At 45.1% G+C, this 12268-nt stretch overlaps 2 protein-coding genes across 3 annotated transcripts; both read left to right on the forward strand.

Moving 5' to 3' along the window:
- The first annotated feature begins 2570 nt into the window (after positions 1–2570).
- On the forward strand, positions 2571–8249 carry LOC100828214 (DNA polymerase epsilon subunit B). 2 transcript variants are annotated; one of them, XM_003574555.4, is made up of 13 exons: positions 2571–2791; positions 2906–3086; positions 3687–3840; positions 4008–4139; positions 4390–4467; positions 4552–4656; positions 4747–4827; positions 4916–5046; positions 5128–5222; positions 5533–5632; positions 7080–7194; positions 7277–7387; positions 7580–8249. In XM_003574555.4, exons 1-13 carry the CDS (start codon positions 2620–2622, stop codon positions 7724–7726), a joined length of 1602 nt encoding a protein of 533 aa, XP_003574603.1. In that variant the 5' UTR covers positions 2571–2619; the 3' UTR covers positions 7727–8249. The 2 variants fall into 2 exon arrangements, with proteins under 2 accessions (XP_003574603.1, XP_014755791.1); XM_014900305.2 differs by having other exon boundaries at positions 7134–7194.
- Positions 8250–9501: 1252 nt separating this feature from the next.
- On the forward strand, positions 9502–12268 carry LOC100829309 (probable potassium transporter 4). Its single transcript, XM_003572231.4, has 3 exons — positions 9502–9662; positions 9794–10325; positions 10427–12268. The coding sequence occupies exons 1-3, from the start codon at positions 9555–9557 to the stop codon at positions 11935–11937; spliced, it is 2151 nt and encodes a 716-aa protein (XP_003572279.3). The 5' UTR covers positions 9502–9554; the 3' UTR covers positions 11938–12268.

Below are 12268 nucleotides of genomic sequence, written 5' to 3' on the forward strand. Positions count from 1 at the left end.
GTCCGACGTGGCATAGGCAAAACGCCATGACCTTTGGCGTTTCCTGACCGATGACAACGCCAAGAACTATGGCGTTTCCCTTGTATACTCCTGTATGATAGCCGGAACCACCTCCTCGATATATGATTCTCCATGCGCATGCTACCTGGCTACGGAGTAGCTCTCTATCCGATCGCATGCCAAGCCTCTCTCTATAGTTGCTTCTGCCGCTGAACATGACCACCACGGATCCAATTACTGCTTGCCCCGCGTGGCCGAGCTAGACAAAAATGTTGCGGGGGAGGAAAGCCATCAATTTGTTTGACTGAAATTTGTAGCCTCAAGACAAATTATATTGATATTAATTGTACAGATTGGTTACAAGATATAGGTACAATTAGCCGTGCAGTGACTTGAGATATAGCCACATCCTTTTTAAAAATATACTCCCAGCCTACATTTCGGTATATACAACGCCTACACGTATCCCTATAGATGTGCATAGTTCTTTCTTTAAGGGGACTACCGCGGGCAACGGTGAAAGAAATGCACAATAAGAGCATCATCAATGCAGTCGAAAGACGTCGAGCTGTCGAGCCCACACAAACAATGTGTCGTCGTTGTAGCGAAGGGAATCACACATTTGAGGCCAGACCACGGCAACTACGTAGCCGGCAGAGTCGAAGGGTTGTGCGCCACTAAGACCCACCGCTACGCCAATTTACCGCAGATGAAGTTGAAGGGCAACTCACAACCGAAAAACTATACATCCACTTGCCGTCGGATAAGCCGAATGACCACACACAACCGAGAATACAACACGACACCTACGTGCCGACAGTTAAGACGAAAGGCATCACATGCCGAGACTGCACCAAAAAAAAAAGAGAAACGCACTCTCTCGCCGGACACAAACCAACGGCCTTGGCTAAACAAGACACGAGAAGAGATTTGCGTAATTCTTGTGTACGAAAACGGAGTGAGAATTTTTTTGCAAACAACCTTATATTGCAAAAAAAAATGGCCAAGTGCAACACTACTAGCAAACTAGTGCGAGAAAAAACGTTGCTAGGACTATTCTGTCATTCTTCCTCACGTAGTTCAGTTGGCCGTCTAGAAACGAAAGAGATATATAAAGAGGAGCCAGCGACTTTTATGGGTAAGGAGTAAGGACACACGAGCCCTGAGTTGATGCCTTGGGCTGAAGCGCTGCAGACATGCGAATAGACTGACCTCGTGTATGTGGGTCGATCGAGCAGCTTGAATCACTGAAACACCAGCAGTCTTGGCGTTGCCCACGGGCTGGAAACGCCAAACGTTGTGACATTTCCCCGAAGACAATGGCATTTCCTTCGTAATCGAAACGCTAACGTGTGTGGCGTTTCTGAAAAAGGTCAGATTCGGAAAAAAAATTGAACAAGGGTTATTTTTGCCTCAACTTTCATAAAAGGGTCAAGCTTGTGGATTGGCCCAGAGACACTCGAGTAGTAGTTCGAAAGCTCGTAAAGAATACTCTATGAAATGAAATGGTTTGATTTACCTGGAAACACCCATCGGTCCGGGGTGCTTCGTGAAGTGCGTTCCAACTTCCATATATCTTTTTCCAGAAGTGTCACACCATATCTGTCATTATCAACGGAGGCACGGAATGGCGCGATTCGGTGGAGATTTTGTTCGAAGACATTCGTTCGGAGTGTGTTCAGCTGTGGACCTTGTTCGGAGTGTGTTCAGTTGTGGGCCTTGTTCCTTGTTTCAGTCGCTTAGGTCGTCTCTGAGGTCCTGCTTTCGTATCTACTTCCTCGAAATATTACATATATCTAGACGTTTTTTAGAATTAAATGCATCTATTTTTGGATAAATTTGAGACAAGAATTATGAAATGGAAGAAGTAGTTTTTGTTAAAAAAAATTTAATTTACTGAAAAACGCTGTTTTTAGGTTTAAGATTGAAATACAGAAAAGCCCCATCCCCTTTAAGCCGTCACTTGAAAGAAAAGGTGAATGGAAAATTGAGTACAGGACATCATTATTTTCAGCATTTGCATATACACACCGTTGAAACATGTCGTTTCTTCATTACAATTTTGCGACACAGTTGTCAAGACACAATGCATTGACTAAAATGAAAAGTTTGACATTTTTTCTTGGAACGGCCATCCGCTTCCCCCAAGGTGCGTATCAGTAGCTGAACTATTTTCCATTCTATGCAAATCAATAGGGACAAGAATTAGAGACTATAGTACGATCAATTCACGTCTAATTGGAAACAGATCAGGGGGGAGAAAATTACCCATAAGGCACTCAGGACGGTAATTTCACGAGAGAAAGTCAAACTTTACGTTTGGATTATATGATGTGTTCTACTACAGCAAATATAACACGAAAGTATAAAGACGCTCTGTATTTGGATAAAGGCTGGAAATAACGGTGTCATGTACAGTAACTAATTTCCTCAACAAAAAAATTGTTGCTCCGAAGAGTTGAAAACAGGCCGAAGCAACCTACAGGATAGCCGGCCCAAATAGGCCCAGAAGGCCCGGAGAGGGTGCTGCAATCTTGTGACATCCCGCCACATTCCCCAAACCCCAACCTACATTTCCCGCCACAGCCAGCCCGTACTTTGCTTCTTTCCCCCTCTCCCATGGCGGCGCCGTCGGCGGCCATGCGCAAGAAGCTCCAGCGCAAGTTCCGGCTCAGGGGCTTCACCCTCAAGGTAGACGCCCTCGAGGAGGCGGCCACCTTCCTCGCCCGCTTCCCCGACGCGGAGGACGACGCCCTCGATCTCCTCCTCGACGAGCTCGACAAGGAACCGCGTAACCTACTCGCTCTGCCCTAGCCCTACACGCCGCTGCCTCCAATTCCTTCTCATGCGGCTTCGTTTTATGGTTTGTTGTGACCCTGTGCTGTTGGTTTGTGGGTCCGCGCAGTGAAATCGTCTATACTGGACGGGGACGCCGTCCGGCGCGTGGTGTCCCTGCTTGTCGAGGCGGAGGAGGCGGTCGACGCGGCGTCGCCGGCGGCCACCAGCGCCCGTTCGGCGCTGAGGGTGGTGGACTCATTCGTCGTGCCGCGGTTCCAGTACGACCCAATCAAGAAAGTGTTCTACGAGTATGTACATGCCGCTACTTCCTTTTAGATCTGGGGAATTGGCACTGGGGGTTGATTGTTCCCTCTTTTATTTTGTCGTTTTGCTGTTGAGTCATTCTTGAATATTGCTATATTTCCAAATTGAGTTCTCGCAGGTGGATGCTTTCGGAAGCTGGTGTCAATTCAATGCCTGATTTGCCTAAATATTAGTACTAATAATTAAATGAACCTTGATGACATATTGCTAATTTGCAGAATGGATGCAGGTCATAATTTCAAGGGTAGAACTCTTTCTTTCTTAGCTTAGGGAAAATGTTTCCAAAACACCTTCTGTCCTTTCAGTAAATTGTGCTTGAATATAGTTTTGACAATTCATTAGCTCGGACATGAGGATTGAATCTATTTTTAAAACTCAACTCGTTTTCTTTTTAGGAGGTACTATACAATAATTCGGTAGTATGTCACATAGGCCCCCCTTTAATGTTAGACTAGAACACATGACTTGCTAAAACAGCATTTGTTCATGCGTTAACCACTTATTTCACGGAGAAGTCAGAGATGGTGAATGACCTTTCAGATCTTCTGTTTGTTGATTTATGTTCAATTATGATGTTTATATAGGCACACTGGCAGATTAGCAATTCATGGAGAAGCCAGCGATAAAGCTGCCCTTTACAGGGATAGGTATCAAGTGCTTCTTCAGAGGCTCGCTCGTGATAAATATTTCTCCAGGCCAGCCTTTGAGACTGTGATGACTGAAAAGGATAGTTGTGAGGTATTTCTCCTAATGTGTGATGAGTTTATCCTATTCTGGATTGATTTGTGTGATCCCAGTTCGTTGTAGTTGTCCTGAAGAACCTTTGGTGCAGTCTCTTTTGTTCCTTGATATATTTTAGTTTTTGTATATGGAATTACTTATAAAGTTTTGCCCCCTTCATGTAGATAACTTCTATACAGTCTTTAATTGGGTGCACTGGACGGAGATGGATTATGGGGGTCATATCGCAGTTGGAGGAACGTCAGTTCTACTTGGAGGATCTTACTGGAGCAGTTCCAATTGACTTATCAAATGCAATATCCTGAGAATCATTGTCATGTTACCTTAATTTGAATATATATATTATAGAATTAGATATTCATGTATCTGCTGTGCTAAATGAAAGTGTTACTCAATTTTGAAGTTTTTTAAGTCACTTGATGCAGGTTATGAAAAAGGTTCCTCTTATTCTACAAGTGATAATATAGAATACTAATCTTATTTGCTTCAGTGGTCCGTACTTCATATGAACATTTTGTTTGAACCATTTTCCTTAACATAGAACACAAAATCACTTCGGGTTTTTTTGTTGAAAACACTGTAATTGTGGCAGAAGGGGAATTGCTTTCAAATGGCATCTTCCAGGTCTGTGATTCTAGTCCACTTAACAAATCTCAATGTTTTCCTTTATCATTCTCCTGAAGGTAGTTAAGTTCCGACCATGTGCAGGTCAATACATGTGGGTTTCCTCCATTAGAGGATAGGGAAGCATCACTTTCACTGCTTATGGGGCTTGATTTCTTTGGTGGAGGAGTCATACCAACTGAAGAAACAGTAAGTTCAGTAGCTTTGTTCTATATGTTGGGTAATAGGTCTTGTAGAAAACATCTTTATGATGATCTTTGTCATGTTTGTATTAAACAGCTGAGACTGTCATCACTAGAAAATAAGGCCGTAAACGACATGTTTGTCATACTTTCAGATGTTTGGCTGGACAGTGCTGAGGTATGTTCTTGAATAGTTACTTTTTTGTGTATAACTTTGATCATTTAGCCCTACTTCCAGGATGCTTATTTGTTTTCTCGTAGAGTAGACTATGGAGAAGTTAGCTGTCGTTCTTGATGGCTATGACAGTGTTGAAGTGGTTCCTTCTCTCTTTGTTTTAATGGGCAATTTCTGCTCTCGACCTTGCAATCTGGCATTCAATTCATTTGAAGAACTCAGGTATTAGTTTTGTCTTCCATGAGATACAGTCAAAAGTTGTATTTTGCATTTACCGTTCTAACCCAAGACAACTTTGTGTAGATTGCAGTTTGGAAAGCTTGGTGAGATGATTGCAGCCCGAACTAGGCTAAAGGAACATAGTCGTTTTCTATTCATTCCTGGACCCGATGATGCAGGTACTCTAAAACTCGATGATATGTTACTATCTGATACTGTAGGTAACTAGATATCCACATTTAGGGTTTGCTGCTCTGATATCCAATTTCATTCATCCAATGAATTAAATCTGACATAGCCTATTATTTTGTGTTTTATTTGTTTTCCACTTTTCCTGGCTATTTTAAACCAAGGACCGGTTTCTGTGATAGGATTAGGAATGAGCTTTTAGACCTTAATTACTGTAGATCTAGTTTCCCTGATAGCTGGAATGAGAGATGCCCCTACAATTAATATGGTGCTTTATCTTACATGGTAACAAATTTGCAGGACCGTCTAAAGCTCTCCCAAGGTGTGCACTCCCGAAGTATCTGATCGAGGAACTTCAGAAGCATATCCCAAATGCTATATTCGTAAGCAACCCCTGCAGGTTTGTCATGAAAGCAGGCTCTTGTTGTCATCTAAACTTCATATGTAACCAATTGCTGATATGGCTATAAGCACCCATGGAAAGAGCCAAACACAGATATATCTTTCTGGGGTTCAAATTTTAAATCTAAGTAGCTAAATTCTGCTAGATCTCTTTTATTTTTTACTCTTTGATTCCAACTGTAAGTCGTTTTTGCCATTGCCAGTTTCCACGGTGATCTTTGACCATTAGTTTCTATGAAAATATGCTGCTTCATATAAAAATAAGACAATCAGTTGTAGAATCAAAAGTTGTATATACAAGACTGAGTTTATGGTTTACGTAATTGTGCATCTTGAAAATTTCTCAAAAAAAAAAAATCAGAGACGTGCACCATGTTATCACATATGTGCCTGCAAAAAATCATGCAAACATATCATCAAATGTGTCCTGTACAAAAAGATACGAGTGGTTGTGTTTCACTATGAAGAATTAAGATGAATCATTTGTCTTTTTTGTGCAGGGTGTATTTGATTATATTTTCTCATGAAATTTTGTCGTAGCACATTTTATAGCATATTGCACAATTATGAACTTTTGAGTATTATCTTCTATGAAACAAAAATGCCAAACCCCTAAACTCAAGCACCCACACTTGTATGCATAAAATTCACTCTCAAATAATAATTGCACATTATGAAAATATGTTTATATCAATTTGATGCTGCTGGTGGTATTTTTCTATATTGATAGTCAGACCTAAAAATGTTTGACTGCCACAGATTCTAAAACGACATACCCTCCAGTTTTAAGTGTCGCAACTTTGTCTAGATACGCATGTATCTAGACACTAAAACGTGTGTAGATACATGCGTATCTCGACAAAGTTGCGACAATTAATACCGGACGGAGGGAGTACATTTGGAATCAGAGAGATTGTCATCCAATTGTTCTCACTGTGACTTAGTCCAATTTTAGCATAGAGTAGCTACATGATTTGGAGTAGTAATTGGTGTACTTTAGTTGTGACGATTCAGACTGCTACCATCTTCATTTTCCTGAGATATCTGTAGACAATATCATATCATGATGCACATTCGCAATATGTACATAAATAGGCTTAAGCATCACACACATTCTAGTCTACTGATGTGCATACGGTGAAAGTGAAAACATGTCATTTAGTTGGCATCAACATCATAATGCACTCTCATTAAACTTTTGTAGCGCACATTATCTTCATTTGTCGTTTTCCAAAGTTGCCTGATTTATCTTCACACTTACCCACTGATGAACTGTCATTTCCGTTCTGTCTTGAAAAAGCTTCATACTCATTACCCATTGAGCCTACATAGTGATAGATATGCAAATAACATCTATCCCAAACTATGCCATCAATCCATATTGAATTATTCAGATTTGTCAATTGTTATTTATTCTATCTCCAATAAGAAGATTGGTTTTCCAGGGTGAGGTTTTATACGCAAGAAATTGTGTTTTTCCGACAAGATCTACTTTACAGGATGCGGCGGTCATGTCTGATTCCACCAACAACAGAAGAAACAAGTGATCCTTTTGAACATGTGAGTAGCTATTATTATTACCTCAATGAGAATATATGCCACGTTGACTGTTGAGAAATTAACCGATCTTTTTTTCTTTCAGCTAGTAGCAACTATCACCCATCAGAGTCATCTTTGTCCATTACCTCTCACGGTTCAACCTATCATATGGAACTTTGATCATTGCCTTCGACTGTACCCGACTCCTCACACGGTATGCCATTTAGTATAGTGTATGCACACTTCAAAATGTTTTCTGATGTGGTTTTGGTGAATCTTACTCTGTGCTCATTTATTTGTTGATTATGCACAAGTCATAACTGTATAACTGTCACCAATCCACACTACTATCTACGAAAGTTTGGGAGGTCTCTTGCTGATTCTTCCATATCCAAATGTTCTTCAGATAGTATTGGGCGATAGAAGTGAACAGAAGGCCTTCAAATATACAGGAATCACTTGCTTCAATCCTGGTTCTTTTGCAAATGACAGCACCTTCGCAGCCTACCGTCCTTGCACTAAGGAGGTCGAACTTTCTGCATTAGAGAGCTAACGTGATATGGAGAACAAACTGAAGCTGTAATGTGTAATGCCCAACCTTGGCATTCTCCAAACCTTCGATGAGCTGCCTATCACCACTGTACATCAGCCATCAAGATTGATATTTATGAAGCCATATGAATTACGGAGGCCATTTCATGCAAGTGAATTCAGAAAGATGACATAATAGCAACAACATGCATGGAGCTGGTGCCCTTTCTTTCAAGCAAACTGATGCTGACATATCATCACAGGAATTACAGATTTGTAGCACCAGGTAGTTGTGGTGTTTGTGTAACAATGATCTCATGATGTTTTCCCCAATTGTCCTTCGCTAAAGTCAGAGATAGAGTTTACTCCTGTAATATGTATCATTGTTATTTTTTCCTTTGCTGTAAGCTTTTTTAATTAAACTGGCGCTTTTCAGTTTTGTAGAACTGCTGAGATTAGTTCCTCCTTCAAAGATTGGATTGTTCACTTGTGTAACATTTAATCTGATTGATTAAATTGAGTATACTGGCAATGTGTTCACCAAACTGGTGCTTTCAGGAACCATGTGCCCTGCACCAACCCTTGGTGACGCAGGTTGATGACCAGGACATCTCAACCCTTGGTGACATGAATCTGTATGTGTCGTCTTCCTGATCAAATCCTGAACTCATTGAGAGCTTGAAGAGTTGAAAGATTGGTGCTTTTGAGCTTTTCGATTGTGCGTGCTTGTGCTGAACTCAATCCCTGTGTACACAAGGTCCCCATTGTGTTTCAGCCTTTGGACCACTGTACCTTTCCAATGATGCAATTTGGTACCACAGTTTTCAGAAATTACAGTGACAATTATGCATCCTCGTTGCCCTAAAACTCATTACACAAGACAGGAACCCTTTCTTTTTCCGGTGTATGTTGGTTTTTGTCGGGGGATATTTTACTCTCTTATTTGTCTCGAACGTGGTCTATTAAATATACTAAAATACAGCAGCATATGAAAAGTTACCTAGGGTTTAGTAGGGACAACAAAATCGCATTTATTCTCCTGCTCAAATGGTCTATTAAATATATTGTGTATCTGATGATTGTTAGTCTCGCCACTTTATTCCACCATTAAACAAAACCATCCGCACCAATGCTAAGTTCGAATTTTATCCATCCCCAAAGGAAAACCATTGTTTATGTCCATGCACATGTACACTGTCTGCTGGTGTTGCAATTCCGGGACGAGCAAACGGTGCGCTGACACATATGGTACTGCCGTATTGGGCCTAAAGCGAGCAATTATGGTTCTGATAATCCAAGACCTGATCAGGTCTCCGGTGCACTCTATCCAGAGACTCCATTTCAGGGTTCTCTCATGCCGACGCGACTGCTAGTGCTGCGCGGGCCATGGTTCATCTTCTGCCAGCATTGCTAGGAATGCAATGGGACATGCTGCTAATGTGTCGATGAAACGGCAACAATGTATTATTGAAATTAAATGATGATGATATTGAATTGTTATTGAAATATTAATGATATAATACTACTCGTACCATATTAAGTTATTCAAATTCGTTCAAATATGGATGTATCTATACTTATCAACGTCTAAATATATGTAATATTTCGTCACTTAATATGGGATGGAGGAAGTAATACTTGAAATGATGATGTGTCGATCCGGAAGCCGTGGATCGATATGTCTCGTCAGTCGTCACGAACGGCAAGAACGCGGGGGCAGCAGGAATCTGAGAATTTCGAAGCTCCCCTCCACTCCATATCATGTCGCTTGCTAGTGGGCCGCGGGCCACGGTTCGTCGCCGATCTGCCCGGCCTCGCTGCTTTAAATACCGAGGCCTCCAAGTGCCAAAATGCAAGGGTCACCAAGCACAAGCATCCTCCAAACGCTCTCTGCTAGCTGCCGCCTCTTGCCGATGGCGACACCCTCCATGGACGTCGAAGCTGGAAGTAACAAAAGGGTAAGAACTGCGAAACGACTTCGATTCAACAATGCAAGTCCGTTCCCTTTTAAAAACAAGCAGAAAAAACCACAAAAATGCACATATGGTTACTCAACTGTCGGTCCAATATAATTCTGTCCTTCCTGCAGAAGAAGGGTGTGTACCAAGATCTTGTCCTAGCTTACAAGACTCTGGGCGTCGTCTTCGGCGGCCTCGTCACCTCGCCCCTCTACGTCTACCCCTCCATGAACCTGAGAAACCCCACGGAGCAGGACTACCTGGGGATATTCAGCATCATGTTCTGGACGCTGACCCTGATCGGCGTCGTCAAGTACATCTGCATAGCTCTCAACGCCGACGACCACGGCGAAGGCGGCACGTTCGCCATGTACTCTCTGCTCTGCCAGCACGCCAACATCGGCGTCCTCCCGTCCAAGAAGATCTACGTCGAAGAGCCGGAGGGCCTGGCGGCCTCGGCCCGGCCTGCTGCCGGCGTGGTGGCCGGACGGCCCAGCAGGCTGAGGAGATTCATCGAGGGCAGCCTCGTCGCCAGGCGGCTGCTGCTGCTCACGGTCATTCTGGGCATGTGCATGCTCATCGGGGATGGGATCCTGACGCCCGCTATTTCAGTCTTGTCGGCGATAGATGGGCTGAGAGGCCCCTTCCCATCCGTCAGTAAACGTAATTAACCAACTGATCAAGTGTAGTTGATTAATTACTTACAGTAATTTGGTAGTACTTGATTCATCTTGTGTGATCTGGAATTAACGATGTGCACGCAGCTGTCGTGGAGGGTCTGTCCGCGGCGATCCTGGTGGGGCTGTTCTTGCTGCAGAAGTACGGCACATCGAGAGTGAGCTTCATGTTCTCGCCGATCATGGCGGCATGGACGTTCACCACCCGGATCATCGGCGCGTACAGCGTCTGGCGCTACTACCCGGGCGTCTTCAAGGCCACTTCGCCGCACTACGTCGTCATGTTCTTCATGGCCAACAAGAGGAGAGGCTGGCAGCTGCTGGGCGGCACCGTGCTCTGCATCACGGGCGCCGAGGCCATGTTCGCCGATCTCGGACACTTCAGCAAGAGGTCGATCCAGATCGCGTTCCTCTCCGGCGTGTACCCGTCCCTGGTTCTGACCTACGCCGGGCAGACGGCGTACCTGATCAAGAACGTGGACGACTTCGGCGACGGGTTCTACAAGTTCGTGCCGCGGGCCGTGTACTGGCCCATGTTCGCCGTGGCGACGCTGGCGGCGATCGTGGCGAGCCAGTCGCTGATCTCAGCCACCTTCTCCGTGGTGAAGCAGTCGGTGGCGCTGGACTACTTCCCGCGCGTCAGGGTGGTGCACACGTCGAGGGACAAGGAAGGGGAGGTGTACTCTCCGGAGGCCAACTGGGTGCTCATGCTGCTCTGCGTCGGCGTCGTCATCGGCTTCGGCGACGGCAAGGACATCGGCAACGCCTTCGGGGTGGTTGTCATCCTGGTCATGCTCATCACCACCGTCCTGCTCACGCTCGTGATGCTCATCATCTGGGGCACCCACGTGGCGCTGGTGGCGCTCTACTTCGTGCCGTTCCTGGCCATGGAGGGCGCCTACGTGAGCGCGGTGTGCACCAAGGTGTTGAAGGGCGGGTGGCTGCCGTTCGCGGTGTCGGTGGTGCTGGCGGTGGTGATGTTCGGATGGTACTACGGGCGGCAGAGGAAAGCAGAGTACGAGATGGCGAACAAGGTGACCCTGGAGCGGCTCGGCGAGCTCCTGCCCGGCGTGCACCGCGTCCCGGGGCTCTGCTTCTTCTACAGCAACGTGCCCACGCAGCAGGACTGGCTCACCCCGGTGCTCGCGCACTACGTGAAGAACGTGCGGTCGCTGCACGGGGTGACCGTGTTCCTCACGCTCCGGTACTTGCTGGTGGCCAAGGTGGACGCCAAGGACCGGGTGGCCGTCGTCCGGCGGCTCGCCGGCGGGGTCTACGGGTGCACGATGCAGTACGGCTACGCCGACCGGCTCGATTTCGAGGAGGACGACCTTGTGGGGCAAGTGGTGAGCGCGCTGAGGGAGCTCATGGAGACGGAAGGGGAGGAGGAGGTGGCGAGGCTGGAGGAGGCGAGGGCGGCCGGGGTGGTGCACGTCAGGGGCAAGATGAGGTTCCACATCGGCAAGGACACGGGGTTCTTTGACCGGGTGCTGCTCGGCTTCTACGAGTTCCTCCATGGCGCGTGCCGCTCCGCGCTGCCGGTGCTCGGCGTCCCGCTGCAGCAGCGCGTCGAGATCGGCATGCTCTGCAAGGCCTGACATACGCCACGCGTGTGCTTGCGAAGCACACGCGGCGATTTGCGTCCCTGTTTCCGTGATTAAGTTTGTGGTACTGTAGGCGTGTGCCGGAGAGCAGCCCGTTTGGTTTTTTGGTCTACGCTGCTAGTACTGAACTAGCAAGGTGTATTTGTTTTTATAAATTTTTAGATTTTTAGAAAACATACGTATGGTTATATTATTTTAAAAAACTCTAACAAATGATAGGTGTATGTCATTCATGTGTGATATAGGGCAATTAGTTGTTTGTAAAATCTGACATGTGTGTTTGTGTTTGTGTTTGTGAGAAACATCTCTTAGTTTGGTGGTAAAA

This window comes from Brachypodium distachyon, chromosome 3 (genome assembly GCF_000005505.3).
Source record: "Brachypodium distachyon strain Bd21 chromosome 3, Brachypodium_distachyon_v3.0, whole genome shotgun sequence".
Lineage (NCBI taxonomy): Eukaryota > Viridiplantae > Streptophyta > Magnoliopsida > Poales > Poaceae > Brachypodium > Brachypodium distachyon.

Excerpts from the sequence above, each read along its gene's own strand:
- LOC100828214 (XM_003574555.4), top strand. The coding sequence starts at position 2,620 with ATGGCGGCGCCGTCGGCGGCCATGCGCAAGAAGCTCCAGCGCAAGTTC. Across the intron at positions 4,657-4,746 it reads TCATACCAACTGAAGAAACA|CTGAGACTGTCATCACTAGA; the intron begins GTAAGTTCAGTA and ends TGTATTAAACAG. Across the intron at positions 5,223-5,532 it reads TCCTGGACCCGATGATGCAG|GACCGTCTAAAGCTCTCCCA; the intron begins GTACTCTAAAAC and ends ACAAATTTGCAG.
- LOC100829309 (XM_003572231.4), top strand. The coding sequence starts at position 9,555 with ATGCAAGGGTCACCAAGCACAAGCATCCTCCAAACGCTCTCTGCTAGC. Across the intron at positions 9,663-9,793 it reads AAGCTGGAAGTAACAAAAGG|AAGAAGGGTGTGTACCAAGA; the intron begins GTAAGAACTGCG and ends TCCTTCCTGCAG. Across the intron at positions 10,326-10,426 it reads CTTCCCATCCGTCAGTAAAC|CTGTCGTGGAGGGTCTGTCC; the intron begins GTAATTAACCAA and ends ATGTGCACGCAG.